General features: G+C 39.0%; 1 protein-coding gene across 1 annotated transcript in view; it reads right to left on the bottom strand.

Annotated features, from left to right (window-relative positions):
• The window catches only part of HMCN1 (hemicentin 1), a 402,083-nt gene that overhangs the window by 320,221 nt on the left and 57,721 nt on the right, over positions 1-24,141 (bottom strand). Inside the window, 4 exon segments of the mRNA XM_027767566.1 lie at positions 6,198-6,319; positions 11,087-11,231; positions 13,076-13,339; positions 14,483-14,603. Of these exon segments, the coding sequence (XP_027623367.1) occupies positions 6,198-6,319; positions 11,087-11,231; positions 13,076-13,339; positions 14,483-14,603 (652 nt within the window).

Genomic DNA, 24,141 nt, shown 5'->3' with positions numbered 1-24,141 from the left:
CTAATGAGAATGTATTGAATGTAGGGAAGGTGCAACCACAACAGATTTCAATGATCAATACAGGTCTGTGAGCCCCCCAAAATTATCATCTAGATCAAAGGCACCAGAAAAAGTAGTGTACATGTACAAAAGTGTACACAAAGTATACTCAATACAAATCTATAAATCATATTAATAGATGCATGGCGAAAGGACATGACCAGATTGATTTAGGACTGTGGAAGAAGCCAAATTTTCTATTTCAATTTTGAAAAAGGAGTATTTACGGATTTTAAAAATAGCAAGACCAGCAGATGGCATAATGGTTACGTCACTGGATTTCGATGTAGTCAACTGCAGTTTGAGGCCTGGACTCAGTGACTTGAAACTCATGCTAGGTGGCTCAGTGACTGGAAACTCATGCTAGGTGCATGTGTGTGTGTGTGTGTGTGTGTGTGTGTGTGTGTGTGCCCAAGATCCCAAGAGGAGAATGGAAGAGAAGGGCTTGCAGTCTGTCTATCCCCCCTGAGGGATGATTTCTTACTTTCTGTCTCTCTGTCTCTCCCTGTCTCTCCAGCTAGTGGACAAGCCCTATAGAGAAAACCTCTTTAAAAAAAAAAAAAAACTTAAGGGCCCAGCAGTTGGTATAATGGCTATGTCACTGGACTCCCATGTAGTCGACCGTGGTTCAAGTCCTAGACCCAGTGACTTAAAACTCACGCCGGGCACATGTGCATGCGTGCCCAAGATCCTGCGCAGAGAATGGAGAAGAAGGGATTGCGGTGTGGCCACCCCCCCTGAGGGGCGATTTCTCACTTTCTGTCTCTCTGTCTCTCCCTGTCTCTCCAGCTAGTGGACAAGCCCTATAGAGAAAACCTCTTTAAAAAAAAAAAAAAAAAAAAACCTTTATAATATGTATTTAGCATTTTAAAGAATGGTAGACATGGCAAAAATATGACAGTATCGGCCTTAAGTAGTTGTTACAATCTTATTAAGAGGAAAGCATATGACAAGAGAACAAGAGAAATGTTCTTTTGGCAGGAATGGCCAACAGTTTTCTCTAAGAAGGTAGAGTGAATGGTAGGGACAGACCTTTATTAAGATTGTGCAACACAGTCATGTACACAAAAGACTGGGTAATATATGCATATTTCACATGTGGTCAAAGTCAATTACTAATTAAATATTTAGCCAGCATTCCTAGAGAGAATCTAATACTGCTCTAGTTCACTATGAGTATAAACCTAAATTCCCTTTCTTGGTTGATTTGCTCAAATGCTTTAAAATGATCTCCTAGTGACCAGCAGATGGCATGATTACATCACTGGACTCGCACGTAGTGAATCATGGTTGGAATCCCGGACCTGGAAGCTTCAAACTCACTCCAGGCATGTGCGCACGCGTGCCCAAAATCCTGAGAGAAGAGTGGTGAAGAAGGGATTGTGGCATGGCCATGCCCCCTGAGGGTGATTTCTTACTTTCTGTCTCTCTGTCTTTCCAGTGAATACATGTGCCCTATAGCAAAAAATCTAAAAATAAATTAAAAAAAAAAATCTCCTATAGCAAATCTCCTCTAAATAATATGGCAATAAAAATGGTGGTAATCTAGGCTACTTGGAAATCCATGTTTCTGCTGTGGTTTAAATATGAAAGACTTGTCAGATTACAGTCAAGATTACACTTTATCTCTGTGCTATTTAAAACTACACAAGCCAAACAAAAGTTGGAACAGATATTCCAAGCACGGGTTATCTCTCAGCGATGGAAATGTATGTGCGATATTTTCAATATTTTCTGTTACATTTGTCTTTGTTATCTTAACTTTTCTACAGAGTATATGCTATTAGAAATGATATAAAAAGCAGTTTATGTCATTCTGCTATATTGTGAAAATCTCTTATGAAAATGGAGGACGAGTCTAGGGGAAGAAGCACACGAGAAAGTTAGGAAGCATTCAATGGAGATTAGGTAGCGGTGACAAAAATATACAGGACACCTTGTTAAATGTGAATTTCAGAACAACATCCAATAATACTGCAGTATAAGTAAGTCTCATACAGTATTTGGGACCAATATATATAAAGTCCAAGTTCGAAAGGGTATCGTGTGCTTTCATTTGTTGAATCTGGCATCAGAGGCCACCTTGTTCTTCCCCTCCCTAGTCGAGTAACTTTTGAAAACCAATTTTACTGACAGTACCTGAAAACTGGGACATGAATTAGGGTATATTAAAGACCCTTCTAGATCCCTCCTACAAGCCAACTTGCTGAAAGTTAGGTCCCCTTCCCAGCATAACAGACATCCAAGGACAGTTTAATGAGGAAACAAAGGTCCAGGGCCTTCTTTGACCTCAGTTCAAGGTTGCTGAGCTTCAGACCTCCCTGCAGGCTCATTGAGGCCCTGGTTGCAACTATGTCATGGCCATCTCCTTCCACTTCCCTCACTCCCTTCCCGCTTTTGCCTGGAGAGCCTGCCAACTAACCTCTTGGACACAAATTCTGCCTCAGAGTCTATTTCCTCTTTTGATATAAATTTAAATAAGTAAAATGCCAACCTCCAGGGCCAGCAAGTGGAGCGATGGTTAAGACACTAGACTCCCACTTAGCTCAACATGGTTCGAGTCTCAGATCCCAGAAACTTGAAAGTCATGCTGGGGGGGGGGGATTTCCCTCTCTCTGTCTCACTATGGTGAGTGCACATGCTCTATAGCAAAAACCTAAACAAAAAAAAAAAAAAAAAAAATGTCAGCTTTCTAATAACATTCACAAGCAAAATGAAATGTGAACTAATGGGTTTCCAAAAGGTTCACCAAACATGCATATGCCAAAAAAATTATGCATGGATTTCAAAACTCTTTTGTCCCAAAATAAACTCATACTATAATTCCATTTTTCCCATGAACTTTTGGAAACCCTCTCATACATTACCAGCACTGTTGAAACACCTGGATATAATAAGAATATACACACTGAATATTTATACATCTGTGAATAAATGTGGTGAAGGTGAGGAAGTGGTGAGAAACAATGACATCAGTTTGTAAAGGAAGCCAAGATTACAAATTACCAGAAATAACCTGGTCCTGGAAATATAAGAGGGTCTTCAAAAAAGCTCATGGAATGAAAAAAAAATGTTTTTAATTAAAAAAAAAACTTACAAATGGGCTTTAAAACATTTTTGCACCAAAATAAACTTGTACGTTAGTTCCATTCTCCCATAAACTTGTGACATCTCCATTACTCAACACGACTGAGGGTAGGATTCGGGCAATGGAGAGGGAGCCTCAATACTCAGGGAGGCAGATGAAGCAGGCCTTGGTACTTTAGTAAAGACCGCTGGACTGAGAGTCAGGAGGCTGGGAATCCACTTCTTTTTACCTACCTACCTACCTACCCATCTCAGCATAAATGAGTCACCTACTTATTCTGAGTTTTTGTTTCTTTAATTATAAAGTACTGAGCTGGTGTCACATTATTTCCCAGTCTTACCCCATTTTAAAAGAATATCCTGTAATCTAAGATTTTCTGTCACTGGCATGCCCTTGGCAATTCTTCTGTACTCAGAATTTTACTTAAACCCAGAATTTTAGTAGTGTGTGTGTATGTGTGTGTGTGTGTGTGTGTGTGCATGCACGAGGGGTGTACTAAGTGAGGGACACTAAATGAATATACATTTTAGTAGAAAAATTACTATAACTTTCTAACAACATTAAACAAAATGACCAAATACCACTAGGAAAGAATTCATTTTTCATGCTTCTGCTATTCTATTCATATTCAATAAAACATAGACACAATGCTTTCTACACCCATTTCCTATTTTAAATGATCAATAATTGACATTTCATATAAACCAAAAATTCTTAAACATGTCAATTAGAAATATTTTTAGACCAATTATATGCTATTAAAAAAAATGAGGTGACATACCAGTAGAACTTCACTCTTCTTTAAACTGCTTTTGGATGATCTTTGATTCAAAAATAAAAATCATATCCACAATAACACGAGAACAACACTCTCCCATAATGCTTTGTTTCCTGACACTCTTTGAGAACATAGAAGACCTAATTATCCTGTGAATTTGTGCTGAGTCTAGCACAGTAGAGTGTCTGAGTTGGGACCTCAGCTGAGGCGAGGAGGAATTCAGAGGTCAGGAGGGGCAAAAGGGGGCATGTGAGGCAACAGCCAGCCCGTGAAGAAATGCCCACTCTTTCACACCCACAGGTGCACGTGCTCGTTACTTCTACTGCAGTCACTGCTAACATCACAGCAGCGCTTCTGCCCCTTCTCTTTTTTTTTTTTTGGAGAGGTTTTTGCTAGAGGGCGCGTACATCGCCAGAAAGAGACAGAGAGACAGAAAGCGAGAAATCACCCCCCAGGGGGGATGGCCACGCTGCAATCCCTTCTCCTCTCGTAATCACTGGGTCCGGACTCGAACTGCGGTCGAGTCAGAAACATGGGAGTTCAGTGACGTAGCCATTACGCTATCTGCTGGTCCCGCCCCCTTCTTGCATAACTGAGTGGGTAACAGTCCTTGAAGACTAGTGAGCACCATGCAGTTCCCTAGTTACACCTTTGTCTGGCTGGCACAGGCAAATCCTAGGCGGCCATGCACAGGACATGACAGGGAAGCTGTTGTCACTGCAGAGCCGCACCCTGAGCGGTCCGCTCACACGTTCTTAAGGACACGTCCCGTTATGTGTGCAACGTGTCTAAATCAGCTCACTCCAGCTTCTCTCCCTGTTCTTCTCTTAATATCGCTGGGAAAAGGGCTCAATTGCTCAAGTGTCTGTTTTCCCAGAAGCTGAGGAATGTTGACATGATTCCAGTGCTTTTCATAATTACTGGAGATGAGAAAAAATGAATAGTTTCTGATGGATGTCAACTTACAGTCTCAGCAGACAAACGTTATTTTTCTGTGCTTACGAGAACACAATAGTTTTGCTCAAGAAGAACATGCTTGCTTGAACACATGCCTCTGTTTTCCAGTTCAGTTTGGATTTTCTGATAACAAAAGTGACAAATTCTAGGCGTCTAAGCTGTCATGAATCATGAAGCTGCTTTCGCCTTAAATTGTCTCAAGAAAATGCACAGCAATGCTAAGAGTAAATACAAAGTTATAAATTCAGCAGCAGAGAGATTTAGGGATTTAATAGATAGATAGTAGAATACGTTACTACTAAATATACAGCAACCCTACTCGACAAGACCAGTGGAAAGTAATCCAGTTAAAATAAAATTTCCAATAAATTACAGATAAGTGGTGAATAAGTGGTTTGACCATGATTATTCATTTTATAAAGTAGTCACCTTTTCCTAAGAAGTCTGAGATTAGAGGAAAACATTTTTTTCACTTTTTATAATATTTTCTATTTAAGATAGAGTATAAGCATGCTCCTGAAACAGAGAGAGAGAGAGATGGAAATACCCTCAATGGAGTCTTGTGATGCCATGATCCCCCTTTGTCTCTCCAGCTCATCCGGCCCTTGGGCACTTGCACACGCGTCCGGCATGTTTTTCCAGCTGGCTTAGGGATCTGAACCTGTAGTCGACCACCTGGTCTCCAGCACAGCAGTTCAGTTTGCTACCAACTGCACTCCCTGGCTGGGCTTATTTCTTTCACTTTAATGTATTTTACCTTATAAAAGAAAATGTACCTCGCCTCTCATCTAGTCTTCAAAAACATACTATCTGGGGGACCAGCAGATGGCATAATGGCTATGTCACTGGACTCCTATGTAGTCAGCTGCGGTTTGAGTCTCAGACCCAGTGGCTTAAACTCACGCTGGCCGTATGTGCGTGCGTGCCCAAGATGCCGAGAGGAGAATGGAGGAGAAGGGATTGCGGCATGGCTCTCCCCTCTGGGGGGCGATTTCTCGCTCTTTGTCTCTGTCTCTCTCTGTCTTTCTGGCGAGAGCACGCGCCCTATAGCAAAAACAAACAAACAAACAAACACCCTCTCCAAAAAACAAAACAAACAACACACTGGGTGTGTGTGCATGTGTGTTCAAAATCCCAAGAAGAGAATGGACAAGGGACTGTGGCATGACCATCTCTCATGTGAGGGAGTGCGGGGGGTGTTCTCACTTTTTCTCTCTCTTTCTGGTGAGCTCATGTGCCCTATAGCAAATTAAAGCAAAACAAACAAACAGCAAAAGAAAAAAACAATAACAACAACAACAAAAAAGACACGTGAAAGAAATTAGCAGTAATTACCTGATACATCAAAAAATGTCTGTGCCCGTCCAGTCCCCGCGCTGCTGATGGCGATGCACTCGTAGGAACCTTCGTCCGACAAAGTGACCTTCTCAATATCCCAGTTCACACTGGCAGACTCTCTGTGGTAAGAAATTACAAAGCTTTTTAGTTTACTATAAAAACCAGACCAAGTGGAAAGCAGTGATTCCACTATTTATCTCGAAGAGTTTATTCTACAGAACAACTCAAAGAAATTATATGGCTGAGACTAGAGTTCTTTTTCAACTAAAATTACACCTTTATATATATATATATTTTTTTTTTTTTGAGAAGTTTTTGCTATAGGGCACGTGCACTCGCCAGAAAGACATAGACAGACAGAAAGCAAGAAATCACCCCCCAGGAAGGATGGCCACGTCATAATCCCTTCTCCATTCTCCTCTCAGGATCTTGGGCACGCACGCACATGCACCCAGCATGAGTCCAAGTCAGTGGGACTCGAACCGCGGTCGACTACATGGGAGTCCAGTGACATTGCCATTATGCCAACTGCTGGTCCCACACTTTTTTATATTTTAACTAGAAAGTTAAGCTATTGTATTCTGAGAAACATACACTAAAGACAATAAATTAAGCAGACTATAAATGTCTTTAGGGAAACATTTTCTGGCTGTCAAAATACGGGATAGTAGAGCTGACAAAGAAACTCTCATTAAATCCTCTCCCTTTCAACTCTTTTTTTTTTTTTTTTTTCAGTTTTTGGTCATGATCAGTGGGGACCTTAGCCCAAACCATTCACTCAGATAATTTATAAGTTTATGTGTAGGAAATGAACTTTTTCATTCTAAGGTAAGTTCTCTCTAACTTTCTAAAATATGTGTAAGCCCCATGGGAACTACATACCATATCTATCTAGATAGATAGATATATGTAATGAGAAACAAAATGATGAGTTTTATAGTCAAATTTTATCATTTAGGTTAAAAAGAGAAACCCTCTCCTACATTATTTATCTATTAAGTACTTATACTTTGTCCTCTAAACTATTCCAATCAATTTTCATTTTCTTTTTTTTTTTTTGAGAGAGAGGTTTTTGCTATAAGGTGCGTGCACTCGGCAAAAAGACAAAGAGAGACAGAGAGACAGAAAGTGAGAAATCACTCCCCAGGGAGGATGGCCACGCCGCAATCCCTTCTCCTCCATTCTCCTCTCACGGGATCTTGGGCACACACGCACACATGCCCGGCATGAGTTTTAAGACACCGGGTCCAGGATACGAACTGTGGTCAACTACGTGGGAGTCCAGCAACATAGCCATTATGCTAACTGCTGGTCCCTCAATTTTCATTTTCTAAAAATGTCTTAGTAGTAGATATTTAATCCATTTTTTTTGAGCGAGAGAGAGAAATTTTTTTTGCTATAGGGCACATGCGCTCACCAGACAGAGAGACACACACAGAGAGGGACAAGAAGAGAGAAATCACCCCCCAGGGGGGATGGCCATGCTGCAATCCCTCCTCCATTCTTCTCCCAGGATCATGAGCACACACGTGCATGTGACTGGCATGAGTTTCAAGCCACTAGGTCTGGGACTAGAACCGCAGTCAACATGTGGGCGTCTAGCAACATATCCATTATGTCACCTGCTGGTCTCCTATTCCATGTTTTAAGGAGTCCAATAACTTATAAAATAGGCATTATCCTGTTTAAAAACATGGTTGAAAGGTCATAAATATTTTCATAATTTTTCTCTCGTATTAGCTAGAGCCATTCCTGATATTTTTTCAAAATTTAAGATGTAAGTAAGGTAAAAAAGCTTTCTGCATTCAAGATCATTTCCGCTGATGTCTGAAAGTGGTGAACATATCATACCTCATGGCGATACTTCCAGACCTGTCCCCATCCAAACATACCATTTCCAGCCTCAGATGACCATGGAGGACTTTTCTCTTAATTTGCATTTAGCATCGACTTGGGGCTTATAAGAGCAAGCTGAGGCACAGGTCCTGCCATCAGGAAGTCACAACTAAGCAAGGTCACTGCTCTACAGATTTAAGGGGCTGAGAATACTCAGCTCACACTGTGTACCTTCTATTTTGAACGTACTACATGCCAGCGGTCCTTCGCGTCACACACAGAAGACAGAGGAGCATCACTTGGCTGTACATTACCGATCACGTTCTCTGGGTCTACAATGCTTAATGGTAGTATACTAAACAGAAGTTTGTAAATGTCATTGATTGTCGAAGAGGTATTGGTAAGATCAGAAAGGTAGGAATCTGGATTATGTAAATATTTGGTATTTTCTGAAGTGTCTACTTCAGAGCCAAGCATATATTAGGATCCATCAAAAATAGACTCAAGAGGGTCCAGACAGTGGTGTGGTGCTGAGGCCATTGGAATTCCACATGGCTGATGACATGGTTTGAGTCCCAGATCCAGCGCTTCAAAAAACATGCCAGGCACATGTGCATGCATACTCAAAATTCTGAGAGGAGAATAAAGAAGGGATTACAACATGACCATCTTTCCTGGGGAGTGTTCTCTCATTTTCTCTCTCTCTCTCATCTCTCTCCAGTGAGCATACGTGCCCTTTAGCAAATTAAAAAAAAACAACAACAACAAAGAGATTTTAGAACAGAAAGTGGCAATTTCCGAGTTCCAAAACCCTCCATTTTAAAATATGTGAAAGTTAAAATCCAGAAAGTGATTTGTTCAAAGGCACATAATCAACCCGTTTACTTGAAGAATGTTCTATACAGTTATATTTGCCTGTCTCTTTTTTATGAACTAGAACATGAAAAGATTCTCTTTCACATGGCCTTCTCAGTTGACATTAAACACTACATGGCCTTAACTTAAAGAGTTTTGAAGAAATGAACTTTGGAATAGGGAAAAGAATGAATGCATCAGATAGAAATGTGTCCTGCTGCTAATACAAACTGATTCCCTCCTACATCCCCTGGTGACCAAAATGATTGACATAAACAAACACTGTCACATGTTTCATGTTATCAGAAAATCTAGAGCAGAGACATGGGCATGAACCAGGATTAGGGTGTCAGTCTGTCATCACCCATGCCTGATTTTGTTTTCCCCTCTCTCATCAAAGAGCTTGATACACATCAGCTTCACATGTCATATCTCTGGGCCACAAAGCTGGAAAAATGAGAAAAAGATTCTTGTGGTTTACCTCCCAGGAACTATGTGGAATTAATGAATGAATGTTTATAAAAACTCTCAAGTGTCTTTGAAAAGTGTTACTAATTAAAGATGAAGATGGCTTGTTGTTTAATTTCATCACAAAATTATGTATTAATAGCTTCGTCATTTGATATCCTGGTCAGCTATGTTGCTGGTTATTAAATATGCAGCCAAGTAAGTCATTGAGTTATACAGTATAAATAAAACAAGGAATAGAAAATAATAAAGTTCAAGCTTTAGGAAATCAGAATTTTTTTTAAAGTAATGAACTCTCCTACCATAAGTTTTACTTAAAATGATCCCTAGTATAGAAATGTCATAAGGGGGAACCAGCAGTTAGCATAATGGCTATGTCGCTGGACTCCCACATAGTCAACCGCGGTTCGTGTCCTGGACCCGGTGGCTTAAAACTCACGCCGGGCGCGTGTGCGTGCGTGCCCAAGATCCCGAGAGGAGAATGGAGGAGAAGGGATTGCGGCGTGACCATCCCCCCTGGGGGGGTGATTTCTCGCTTTCTGTCTCTATGTCTCTCTCTGTCTGTCTGGCGAGCGCACGTGCCCTACAGTGAAAATCTCTCCAAAAAAAAAAAGAAATGGCATAAGGTAAAATTATCAAATATGTAACATCTTTTAAAAGGATGCATTAATATTGAAGCGCAATGTGAACAGTGCAAAAAGTTTCATAAAATAATTCCCAGAGTTTTTCCAAAATGTAGCTTATTTCATAGTAGTTAAAAAACACTTCCCACCAATCATTTTCCTCTAACTTTCAAGTTTTGCTTAATTTTTATCACTACATTACTCATAACTGTTCAAAAATGTGACCCAACTCTGCAATGGAAAATAGGTACCCTCTGGCCCATTTCCATTGATTGTTAAGTGCATGAGCCACACAGGCTTATGGTCTACCTTGAACCCCAACTCGCAGCACATGTAGAACCTCCCTGCCCTTATCTTTGGCCCTTCTCCTTCAGGCCCACTAGACTTTAGCCACACTGGCTTCCTTCCTTCCCGTCCTCCTTCCCCACATTCCCAGTGCACTAAGACCTTGTGCACTGGCACTTGCACTTCCTGGTGTGTGAACGCTCTTTTCTGGATTTCTGGTTGACCAGTTCTCTTGTCATCTTCAGAGCTTTGTTAAAATGCCCCAACTCTGAATTTTAAAAATTGCAATTTAGTCAAAACCACAAACATTCCACCAACTAGCAATTTTTGCCGCAATTAACCTGCACTACTTTTTTGCCATAACACTTTTCATATTCACTTATCATAACACTTTAAATCAGATTCAGAGACATTTTGTACCCTGAATCCAATAAAGCTAAAACCTGAGGGTCTCTCTTTCACAAAGTCTACTTCCGAGGATTGGTATTTAACATTTTATTCATAATTCCATATTCTTTGCCTTAACAAAGGAGTCTGAAATTACAAAAACTTTAGGTTCTATAAAACCTGAGTTAACCCTTAAATATATTCTGGCATTTATTATATGATCATATTACATTATTATCTGTGTTCTGTCTCTCTCTGTTATGGTATAAGGTTTACCAGGACATAAAGCTGTGTGGTTTACTCATTACCATATTTTGAGACTATGAAATAAATAAATGACAATCTCCATCAAGAAATACATCAAAATAAATATCTATTTGTATTTATATGTTCAATGCTATACATTTTTACTGATTAAAAACATTTACACACTTTAAGTACTGGTCTACTCCAAGGGTAACTCCGTTTCTGACAAAGCTCAAGGTATAGGGCAAAAGACTTTCAACAGAGCAGGAAATTTGGCCAGGCTGCAGGTAGTATCCTGGGATTTTCCTAGGCATTGTAACTTTGGGAGCATCTAGAGGGAAAAAAAAAAAAAAAAAAAAAACAGAAAAAAGGTCACAATGACATTGGATATTCCTGCTAACCCATTCAAAACTTCATTCTTAAGTTATTCCAGTACATCCCTGCATTCCAATCAACCCAAATCACTAAATATTACTTTAACTGTATTTAATTATTTATTCAAAACGAATTCATTTCTGGGTATCTCCATGGATCTTTCTCATGGTATTGACTGAATCTAAGACTCCATTGATTTTACAACACATAATCTTTTTGAACCACCAAGACAGAAAAAAAAAAAAAAAAGGCTACCAAATAAATTGCCATCTATCATCAATCATAGAATATATTTTAATTTAGAAAATGTAAAAAATGTCAGGACCAGCAGTTAGCATAATGGCTAAGTCGCTGAACTCCCATGTAGTCGACCGCAGTTTGAGTCCCAGACCGGGTGACTGAAACTCACTCCAGGCGCGTGTGCGCACGAGTCCAAGATCTCAAGAGGAGAATGGAGGAGAAGGGATTGTGGCGTGGCCATCCCCCCTAGGGGGTGATTTCTCGCTTTCTATCTCTCTGTCTCTCTCTGTCTTTCAGGAGAGCGCACACGCCCTATAGCAAAAACATCTCCGAAAAAAAAAGTAAAAAATGTGAAAAGAATTCACATTTGTTAGAATCAAATATTTAGGGCCATTGTTTTCTCCAAAAAAGTGGGAAAAAAATGATTTTTAAGAATCCAATAGATTTTGTAGCATTCAGTTTAGGAGTTAAACCCACTACTTTGAATATTGTAAAGGAGGAAATACTGACGTTTCTATTTCCACCATTCTCCATCTATAAAACAATAGCTATGACGTTGTTCCTGAATCTTCTATATCACAACCTTAGGCATAAATGATAAATTGTCCCTCTCCCAAACATAGCACAGTTTTAGAAACAATCCTTCAGTTAGCTTTGTCAGTTCGTGGTTTCAACTCTACTTCTGAAGTCCTGCTCCAAGTTCATCATCAGCTTTGAAAAATAGCTCAGTTATGATGAAATGCTTTTATGCTTCTAAATAATCCCTAATCTGTGATCTCATGTCTAGATAATACCAAATATATAGGTAACTATCCTACCAATCGACTAACCAACCAGCTAGCCAATAAAAGCAGAACATCCTTTGGTTATTCAGAATGAATAACTCTTCGTAGAGCAAAAGTTTTTGACAATCATAAATAAATGTTTAGACGATTTAGGCCATTTAACCAAAATGTCAGGTTAGTAGTTTCCAAATTCAGTAAGAATAAGAATCAACAGGGGTGCTCACTAAAGTATATATTCCTAGGCCCCATTTTCTGGAGTTCTAATTCAGGCACTTTGTGGTGAGCCCAGGAATCCTTATTTTTAGCAAGCTCTCTGAGTGGTATATCTATATCTATATCTATATCTATATCTATATCTATATCTATATCTATATCTATATCTATATCTATATCTATATCTATATCTATATCTATATCTATATCTATATCTATATCTATATCTATATCTATATCTATATCTATATCTATATCTATATCTATATCTATATCTATATCTATATCTTATATATATATATATATATATACACACATATAATATATATGTGTGTATGTGTATGTGTGTATGTGTGTGTGTGTAAATGAGGTTTCGGGCCCATGGTGGTTAATGTGCCGCATGGACTCCCACATGGCTGACTGCAGTTAAAGTCCCAGATCTTGCTTTCTTGCTTTCCCGTTCTCTCTCTCTCTTTCTCTCTGCCATTCTCTGGTCAAATTTAAATAATAATACTAATTAATAAAATTAAATAAATAATTCTTTAAAAGTTTGAGTTCTCACCTGGGACAATACTAGAAAAGGAAACACTTGATACTCTCTGGAAGAGATAATCATCCTTATCATAACCTGTTACTTTCAAAAAGAAAGCTTCACTTGGTGGTATAAAGTCAGAAATATTCCATATGCCATAAGGTTTTCGATCTGGGTGATATTTCACAGGAATAGTCTTTAGTGAACTGCCCGAGATACTTAGAAGTTCAAGACGATCCACTCTCGCTGGAATGGAAATTCCAGAAGTATTCAGCAGCACATAGGTAGGAATTCCTACAAGAGAAAGACTTTGCTATTATTTACAAAGAACATGTGATCGAGGTTATATATCAAATACACATTTGCATCATAAAAATGGGTAAGTACTAAGTTCAGAATTCTACAAATTCTGAACCAGTTGTAGAATCTTTGTCCATAAAAATGGTTTATGCATGACCAGAGAAACTTAGAAAATCCTAAGAAATAACTTTATAGCGTTTTAACTATGTTTATACGTAGAAAAATTAGAACACTGAATATTACATGAACATTTGACCACATTATAATTTTAAAAATTCATTCCTTTCTATCTTTCCAGAAACTGCAGCAATAGGAATAAATTAAAAGTGATCAGAAAAAAACACAAATTTTAAGGATCACAGTATAATCCAAGTTTCCCTTATCTTTAAAATGATAAATCCTGGGACCAGCAGTTAGGGTAATGGCTATGTCACTGAACTCCCATGTAGTTGACTGCAGTTCAAGTCCCAGACCCAGTGGCTTAAACTCAGGCCCAGTGCATGCCCAAGAGAAGAATGGAGGAGAAGGGATTGTGGCGTGGCCATCCCCGCTGGGGGTGGGGTGGGGGTGGTGATTTCTCGCTTTCTGGCTCTCTTTCTCTGTCTTTCTGGTGAGTGCACATGCCCTATAGCAAAAACCCCTCTAAAAAAAAAAAAGATAAATCCTAATGTATAGATAAAATAAGAGAAAGAACAGGCTTTAAAAAATCAGCGATAATTTTACCTTTGAAAATAAAATAATAGATAGTATCTGTAATTTTTCAGCTATTTATACACATCTGACCTTGACAACAAGGGAATTTCTAGACTTTAATTTTAAAATCTAGCTGAAAAATCTAGGTTTCAGTAGTTTTCAAAGTGCAGTAAGTAGAAGAATCAATAGGTGTGCTCACTAAAGTCCTTCCTTCTGGGCCTCTAATTCGGGTTATCTGTGGTGAGCCTAGAAATTCTTATTTTCAACAAGCTCTTAGTGATTTTGATAGCTCTGGTCTTGCACTTCCATTCTGAAAAATGGGCTAGGCTGAGAGGACAATCATATTTCAAGGAAGGATCCTATGCTTCTCACATCTTACTGAATACTGTAAAATGTTGGCGTGGATATTTATTATAGTCATTTAACTAATACTTATATACACACCTTGCACTGGTCTGCTGATTGTTTTTCTGAAGTCCAGGGTGGGCTTTCGGGAAAAGCCAGCTCGGAAATCAATGGTGCTGAGGCCGGTGATGCGAACGGAGTGCCTTCCACTGCTGGAGGTCTGGAAATGTTCAACCACAGACATAGTCAGCCACGGATCTAGGACGCAGCCACGTTACACACTGACCAAGATGGAATTGACACCCAATAATTGAGACTCTGACCTTGTCCTTCTCTGCTTACCTGTGATTCTTTATTTATTTAGAGATTTTTGCCTTAGGGCACATGTGCTTGCTGGAGAGAGAGATAGAAAGTGAGAAATTATCCCCCAGGAGGGATGGCCACACAGCAGTCTACCTCCATTCTCCTCCAGGGATCTTGGGCACACACCCATATCTCCAGGTGTGACTTCAAGCAACCAGGTCCAGGACTCAAATGATGTTCGGTCATGTGGGAGTCCAGCAACATAACCACTATGTCATCTGCTGGCCCCTCTGCGTTTGTGTGTGTGTGTGTGTGTATTTTAAAGAGGTTTTTGCTATATGGTGCATGTGCGCTCCAGAAAGACAGAGAGAGATAGAAAGTGAGAAATCACCCCCCGGGGGGATGGCCATGCCGCAATCCCTTCCCTTCAATTGTGTTTTTAGAATCTTGGGCACACATGCACACATGCCCGGCATGAGTTTAAGTCACTGGGTCCGGGCGTCAAACTGTGGTTGACTACATGACAGTCCAGCATAGCTATTACGCCAACTGCTGGTCCCAATTTTTAATCATAATTTTTCTTATGTCAGGGGACATGAGAGAGAGAGAGAGAGAGAGAAAGTCAGAAAAACCATGTCCTAACAGGACTGGTCATGCTGCAATCCTTTTCCTCCCATTTTCCAGCCCATCAGTATCTCCCACAAGCACCATTCAAGTTGAATTCTGAAGACTATTTTTTCTTTTGGCCTCTGGGACATTACAGGTAGGTAAGCCTAAGAACTATCCATTTTCCAGATTTCAGCTAACCCACATCCTCAGCTTGGCAGTGTATACCAAAGGTATTCAGTGCCCATGATACAAATTTGCGTAAAACCTGGTTCCTGTGCTCGAGAGTTCAAAGGCATCGAGGGAGAGGAAGCAATAGGAATGTTCAATGCGATGCACTAAGAGCACTGACAGAAGACACAAAGGTACACAGTGCTATCTGAAAGAAGCATAGACCAATCTACGGCTCAGCAGAGACCTCCTGAGGGAGATGATGTCTGGGCGAAATATTGAATGATAAACTAAGCACTGAAGTGACTCATATGTGCATAAGCGATTAAATAATTTGGATTAAGGTCACAGGATAAAATATTAATAATACTTACTGAACAAGTTCTCTATGTCCAGGCTCTTTAAATACATTTGTTTATTTAATCCTCATTACAACCGTATAAGGAAGATATCATTTTCACCCCACTGCGTAGATAGGGACATTGAAGCACCAAGCTGTTAAACAGCTCACCAAATTCACAAATTTTGCCAATTGCAGGGGGTGAAGGGGTTAATCCTAAATGCCACATTGTCTCCTGAGGTAAATTACTGGGACATTGAGAAAGTCATGACATTTTCCCATGTTATTCTATATAAAAATTCATTATGAGTTTTCCAATGATCCAGTAGAATTTGTCTCTACCTCAGTATCTCTCTAAGTCTGACCTGAGGACCACCCACACCTATACCTACACAAATTCACTTAGGTTATTTGCTAAAAATGCAGTCTCCTGGACTCTAGCTCAGATTACTGAATCAGAGTCTCTGGGAATCTGCATTTCAAGAAATACCTAAGACTTACAAAGAATTCATGTTTCTTTTATTACATTGATAACCAAGATTCTGTCTAAAATAAAATGACTACATAATACCAGCTTTTAAAGCTGAGAATGAGAGAAAAGCATTCAAATGAAACACCAGGGCGCCAAACATTGATCTCAATCTCAATTCGGGGAAGGCACGAATTTCACTGTTGTAATCATGAAAGGACGCACTTCATAGGTGTAATTTTAATCTAGTGAACAGTCAGGTGAAGTCACACAGTGGTTAAAGATGGCCACCTCCACCGCTCTGCAATCCACATGGCATTCCATGAGTCACCGTGACTCCTTATTATTTGGCAATGAGGAGAGGATGGATGAGAAAGTCCCTGTTGCTACCATATTTCTTCCCAGTTGAAGAGAGCTGCAAGAACTCAAAGGTAAGGAAACTGACAATATGGGATAATAAAAAACACATCACCATGAAAATGGTATTGCTATATTCTGACCGTAAATGATGCTGCTAGTTGAATCAGAAGGTGGCATAGTAGTTAAGGCGCTGGATTCCTGCATGGCCAAGTGTGCTTTGAATCCCCAATCTGGTAACTTATTTTCTCACTTTCCCTTTCTCTCTGGTCAAATTAAAACAACAACAACAACAACAATAATAATAAGGCACGAATTTCACTGTTGTAATCATGAAAGGACGCACTTCATAGGTGTAATTTTAATCTAGTGAACAGTCAGGTGAAGTCACACAGTGGTTAAAGATGGCCACCTCCACCGCTCTGCAATCCACATGGCATTCCATGAGTCACCGTGACTCCTTATTATTTGGCAATGAGGAGAGGATGGATGAGAAAGTCCCTGTTGCTACCATATTTCTTCCCAGTTGAAGAGAGCTGCAAGAACTCAAAGGTAAGGAAACTGACAATATGGGATAATAAAAAACACATCACCATGAAAATGGTATTGCTATATTCTGACCGTAAATGATGCTGCTAGTTGAATCAGAAGGTGGCATAGTAGTTAAGGCGCTGGATTCCTGCATGGCCAAGTGTGCTTTGAATCCCCAATCTGGTAACTTATTTTCTCACTTTCCCTTTCTCTCTGGTCAAATTAAAACAACAACAACAACAACAATAATAATAATAAAATTAAATAAAAATAATTCTTTTAAAATGAGGCTGCTAGCTACTGATTCATTTTCACAAAGGTTGCAAAAGAATGTATGTGCTAGGGTTGGACTCTCATCTCACTACTTATTCTATTATATCTTAAAATTTGTTATAACAACCACTGGCGAGGCTGCAGTGAAAGGAAACCCTCCTACACTGTTGTTAGGAATGCAAATTAGTACAGCCAATGTGATAAATAATTTGTAGGTTCCTCAAAAACTTTTAACTAGAACTACTGTACAACCCAGTAATTCCACTCCTCAGTATTAACCTGTAATATGAAAACACACTTGGAAAGACATTTGCACATCCATGATTATTGCAATATTAATCACTAAGACATGGAATCAACTTAAGTGCCCAGGAACTAATGACTGAATTGAAAAACTGTGGCACAGTATGGGATACAACTCAGCCATAAAGGACAAAGGTCCAGCAGGTGGTTAAGGGTGCTCAGTTCTCACATGGCTGACCGCAGTTCAAGTCCAAGACCTGGCAGCTTGCTTCCTCATTCTCATTGTCTCTCTCTCTCTCTCTCTCACACGCACACACACACACACACACACAGTCCCTCTCTGGTCAAATTAAAATAAATAAATACATAAATAAAATAAATAAAGTTTAATAAAATAATTATTTTTAAAAAGTACAATAAGACCCTGTTTGCTTAATACAAAGTGGATGAGTATAGAAGGTTTAATGCTAAGCAAAATAAGCTGGACTATGAAAGACAAACTTTGCATGTCCCCACTCAATACATATATATAACAAATGTCTGTACTCTATGCAAGAAATTGAAAGATTCAAAGATATAATAGTAGTGAGGACGAGTGTAGATACCAGAGACTACAGAGGAGGTAAGTGCTGAGTAGGGAGTGTGTGGAAAGGGCTCAGAGAAACATTTTAAAACAGATTCAAGAAAGTAAAGTTCTGGGACCAGCAGATGGCACATTGGTTAGGGTACTGGATTCCCACATGGCTGATGTGCTTCAAGACCCAGACCCAGTAGCATGAAAATCACAACAAATAAACAGATGAGTAAGTAAATAAATGTTAATTTCTTTTTTAAAAAAAGAATGTAAAGTTCTGTGTTGAAAATTACGTATATGATAATGTCCCTGATTTGTCACTCATTGTATGTATGCTTTGAAAAACAATATTGTATGCTATAAAGATGTATAATAATTAAATGTAAATAATAAATAATTTTTAATAATAAATAATTTTTGAGAGATTTTTGCTATAGGACATGTGTGTTCACTGGAGGAAAAGAGAGACAGAAAGCAAGAAATCACTCCCAAGGTAGATGGCCATGTCACAATCTCTTCTCCTCCATTCTTCTCTTAGAATTTTGGGCATGCATGCACACATGCCAAGTGTGAGTTTCAAGCCACTGGGTCCAGGACTTGAATTGACATAATCCTTACACAATCTGCTAGTCAGAAATAATGCAAATTTTTAAAGGGTTTTGTTTTGTTTTGTTTTGTTTTGTTTTGTTTTACCTTAGGGCATATACACTCACCAGAGAGAGATAGTAAGAGAGAAAGTGAGAAATCACTTCCCAGGAGGGATGGCCATGACACACTCCCTTCTCCTCCATTCTCCTCTCAGGATCTTGGGCACGCAGGCATACATACCTGGCACGAGTTTCAAGCCACCAGGCCTAGGACTCAAACCACAGTTAGCCATGTGAGAGTCCAGAGACATAACCACCAAGCCATCTGCTGGCCCAGAAATCATAAAATTTAAAAAGTTATATGAATTCTATGTAATAGATCTTTTACTTTTTAAGAAATTTTTGCGGGACCAGCAGTTGGCATAATGGCTATGTTGCTGGACTCATGTAGTCAACCACGGTTCGAGTCTTGGGCCTGGTGGCTTAAACTCACCCCAGACCCATGTGCGTACCTGCCCAAGATCCCAAGAGGAGAATGGAGGAAAAGGAACTGTGGTATGGCCAACCACCCCTGAAGGGTGATTTCTCACTTTCTGTCTCTCTGTCTCTCCCTGTCTTTCTGGTAAGTATATACGCCCTATAGCAAAAACCTCCCTAAAAAAAAAGAAGAAGAAGAAATTTTTGCTAAAGGGTGTATGCATTTGCCAGAAAGAAGGAGAGACAGAAAGCGAAAAATCATCCTCCAGGGGGATGACCATAACACAAACCCTTGTCTTCCATTCTCCTCCCAGAATCTTGGGCATGCATACACACACACACACACACACACACACACACACACACACACACTCCCAGTGTGAGTTTTAAGTCACCAAGTCCAGGACTCAAACTGCAGTCAACTACGAGGGAGTCCAGCGAAACAACCATTACGCCATTTGCTGGTCACTAATTTTGTCTATTTAAAAATCTCTGAAATACAGAGAAGTCAGTCTCCACATTTTATATTCTGAGCACAAAAAGGCAATGGTGAAGCTGATCCCCAGACCGCATGGTATTTGTCATCAATTACATGTTTAATGCAATTTAAGGAAAATGCAAAAATTAAAGCTTTCTAGACTGGACTTTGTGCTGTGGCCAAACAGAAGGGCTAAAAATTTGGGCTTCAGAGTCCTACTCTAAGCCTCCAGGTCCAGGATTCGAACTGTAGTTGGCCATGTGGGAGTCCAGAGACATAACCATTATGCCATCTGCTGGTTCCTATGTGATAGATTTTTAAAAATAAACTATGAATCATGATTCAAGTTTAAATCAGGAAATTCCTACAGAATTGTAGAAAATCTGGCAAAGGCTAATTTTTAACTTCTCTGGATAATGCAAAGCTTTATTGAAAACACTATCACATATTAACTTCACATAAGTCAATGAGAAGCCTCAAAATTATAGTAAGTTGATTTATATTGATTCACTCACATCGTATATGAAGGATCTTCAAAAAGTTTATGGGAATGTTAATGTGCATTATGAATGAACTATGGATGGATTTCACTTTTTTCCACCAAAATAAATTCTTACTAACTTGTCATAACATATTTGAAAAGGATCTAGTTTGAGACACTAAGAAGTATAAGACATCAAAAGATTCTCTATCAGAGCAAGATGATTTATGCTAAAATTGCATCACGAATAAACATCAAATTTATAGTGAAGACAGGGTAAGAATGGTGAAATCCTTGACACTTTACAAAGAGTTTATGTGGACACTGCTCCAAAGTAATCAGCAATCTACAAATAGATAACTAGTTTTTAAAAAACAACAAGACAATCAAGGTAACTAGTTTAAAAAAAAAAAGTCAAGACAATGGAAGATGACATCCATATACTAATAAATCACATCAATTTGTGAAGAAAAAAATCAATCTTGGTTCATACTCTAATTGAAGAGAATCAATGATTAAGGTCAGAAACAATAAGCAAAATCATATTCATCCCAATTGATTTAGGTTACAAAATCCTGACAGAAAAAATAACGTTGGGCAAACATTCTACTTTACCAAAACTGTTACCCTCAGATTTGACACAGGCAAAGGCAGAGTTAGTAGAGTTAGTAGAAATTTTAAATAAGTGGGATCAGGATCTGAAGCATTTCTTCAAAGAATTATATCAAGAGAAGACAGTTAGCTTTACCAGTATGATCTTGAAGACAAAGCACAATCAAAGCAATGGCTACTGGGCCAGCCAATGGTTTGGTGTTTAAGACAACTGCATCCCACATGGCCAACTGCACAGTCTGGGTCCTAGACCCAGGGCTTGAAAAATATGCCAGGCACATGTATACATGCTCAAAATCCCCAAAAAGGAAGATATAGGCTAGAAGACATTGTAGTGTAAGTATCCCCCATTGGGATACTTTCCCACATTCTCTCTATCTCTCTCTCTCGTGTGTGCACAAAATTTAAAAATTTTCAAAAGTAATAGCAGGACCAGCAGGTGGTGTGGTGGTTAAGGCACTGGTCTCCCACATGGATGATCATGATTTGAGTCCTGGACCTGGCAGTTTGCTTTCTCACTCCTCCCCCCATCTCTCTCTCTCTCTCACTCTCTTTGTCTCACTTTACATGTGAGTACATGGGCCTATAGCAAATTAAATAATAATAATAATAATAATGATAAATATAATTAAATAAATAATTCTTTTTTAAAAAAGCAGTGGCTACCAAGAGCTATTTATGGAAATAAGGTATTATTTTTCTCTGTTTCTTTTAAGTTTCTTTTTTTTATGAGAGAAAGAGACAGAGAGAGAGAGAGATGAGTACCCCTGTCGGAGTCTTGTCACACTGCAATCCTCTTGCCAGCCTCCCAGTCAATCAGAATCACAGGTGTGTCTAGTATGCTCATATAAACCTAGGATCTGAACCCAGACTTCTAATAGGACTGCAGTATCATGTGCCCTACCACCTGCGCCATCATTGTGGGCCCTTAATCTCTTTCTTATCTGAGCTCTTTTTTTAAAAAAAATGTTGGTATAATATGAGCAAGAAGATTTTATGTATAATTGTTTTGTTTCTTTGTTTTTTGTTTTTTGCTATAGGGCACATTGCTTGTTGGAGAGACAGAAAGCAAGAAATCATTCTCCAGGAGGCTGGCCATACCACAGTTCCTTCTCCTCCATTCTCTCTGGATTTTGGGCATGCATGTATATGTGCCCAGCAAGAGTTTCAAGACTCCGGGTCTGGGGCTCACACTGCGGTCAGCCATGTGGGAGTCCAGCGAAGTAACCATTATGCCATCTGCTGGTCCCATAAATGATCACTTTTAATCCTTACAAATGCCCCTCTGAGAGAGTACTAATATTATCCTCATTTCACATATTAGAGAAGTTAAGCGACTTGCTTAAAGTAACAGACACAGCAGGTGGGAAAGCTGAGGTATAAACTCAGTGAGGCTAAGGAACCAAACTCCACAGCTACAACCAAGCATCTCTCATGGTGATCTCAATGGCCTTGATTTTGCTGGTTTGAGGGTAAATGCTGAAATATGCTGAATGTCTACATAACAGAAAGGGAGAATTGAAACTCCTGGGACTATTCTAAGAAAGCTGAGAAAAGTAATGGGAAGTGAGAAGGTGGGGGACAAAAGGGCATAACATGCTTCAAGACTGCAGCCTCCAAATCTGCAGATCACTGGACTTAGCTCACAAGATGCTCAGCACGGACAGAGTTCCTGCGAAATAGTCAGGGGCAGAGTTTTGCCCTGTAGCAAAGTACAAACAATTGCAATCAATACCTAAACCAGGAGACAAGAAGACCATAAGGAAGGAAGCTCTCAGGAAACTGCAGAAATATTGGAAGAGACTTTTCATTCTCCCAAGGTTTGGACCCGGTGGGGTTGGAGGAGAACTAAATGATATGGAGGTCCTGGAGGGGCAAGAAAATTCAGTGAATTCTGCAACTTAGTCAAACAGAGAAGCAGCCTAGCCATATTACAAAAGGAGAGGCATTTTAGCCATATTCTTTCTCCTCTTTTCCCTTCCAAATTATTTCTAGTCATCTAAGTATCATTATTTTGTATACATAATGAAATCAAGGAAGCCACAAATACTGTATCTTAACACTTCCCTATTGGTCTTTTATTTCATATAGATACAAACATCTCTGCACCACAGAAGATCCTCAACTAGCACTGCCGCACAAAGTGACCCTAGCCTCATAGCTTCTGCAGCTAAGAAGAGGAAAACTTTGGAGCAACACACCAGTGCAGAGTCTAATGGCATTTTTTACACTAGACACTGGACAAGATTCACATGGACTAAAAATTCTAAGAGTGGATTTCAAATAGTCAATTTAATTTAATTTAATTTATATATATATATATATATATATATACACATATATATATACACACACACATACATATATGTATGTATATGTGTATATATATGTGTGTGTATATATGTGTGTATGTGTGTATATACATATGTATATATATATACACACACACTATATATAGACACACACTCTAATACATACATATATATATACACACACATATATACATCTGGGACTCAAACCATGTGGTCGGCCATGCGAGATCTAGCCACCTCAATCCCCACACCACTGGCTGACCTGAGAATCTTATTATCTCATAGGGTCTGAATCTACCCAGAGATTACATTATCCTGAAATACTACACATCAACCTAGATACATAGAAAGAGAAATGAGCTTGGAATAATTGCCATTTAATTTACTATCTAGATCTAGGTAAGCAAGTTTTTTTTTTTTCTTTTTGAGCCTTTCTTTATCATGCTATGAAATAGTTGTTGGATACAACAATTAGGATTATATGAGATAATGAGTGAACATGCTTAGTATAATCTGTCTAGGAAGTCAATGAATTCTCGATGAATCTGGTATTATTAGTCTTAGGGGAATAGAAGGAAAAGCATCATTATCAAGCAATTGGATGGCATTAATATAATTTATGCAAACTACACATATTAATGAAGTGCCCATGGGGCAACATTCTGTAGGTGAGAATATAACATAGTCACTGCCCGGAAGAATATAGATACAAAGATTCTCAACAAGATACTAGCAAATCATATCCAACAACTTATACAAAAGATTATACACCATGATCAGGTAGGCTTTATTACAGGAAGGCAAGGTTGGTTTAACATACACAAAACCATAAATGTAATACATCATATTAACAGGAATAAAGACAAAAACCATATGGTCATATCAATTGATGCAGAAAAAGCATTTGATAAGATACAACATCCCTTCATGATCAAGACTCTCAG

This window comes from Tupaia chinensis, unplaced genomic scaffold (assembly GCF_000334495.1).
Source record: "Tupaia chinensis unplaced genomic scaffold, TupChi_1.0 Scaffold144318_1, whole genome shotgun sequence".
Lineage (NCBI taxonomy): Eukaryota > Metazoa > Chordata > Mammalia > Scandentia > Tupaiidae > Tupaia > Tupaia belangeri.
Note: the sequence above shows the minus strand (reverse complement) of the source record. Positions and strands in the feature narration are given on the sequence as shown.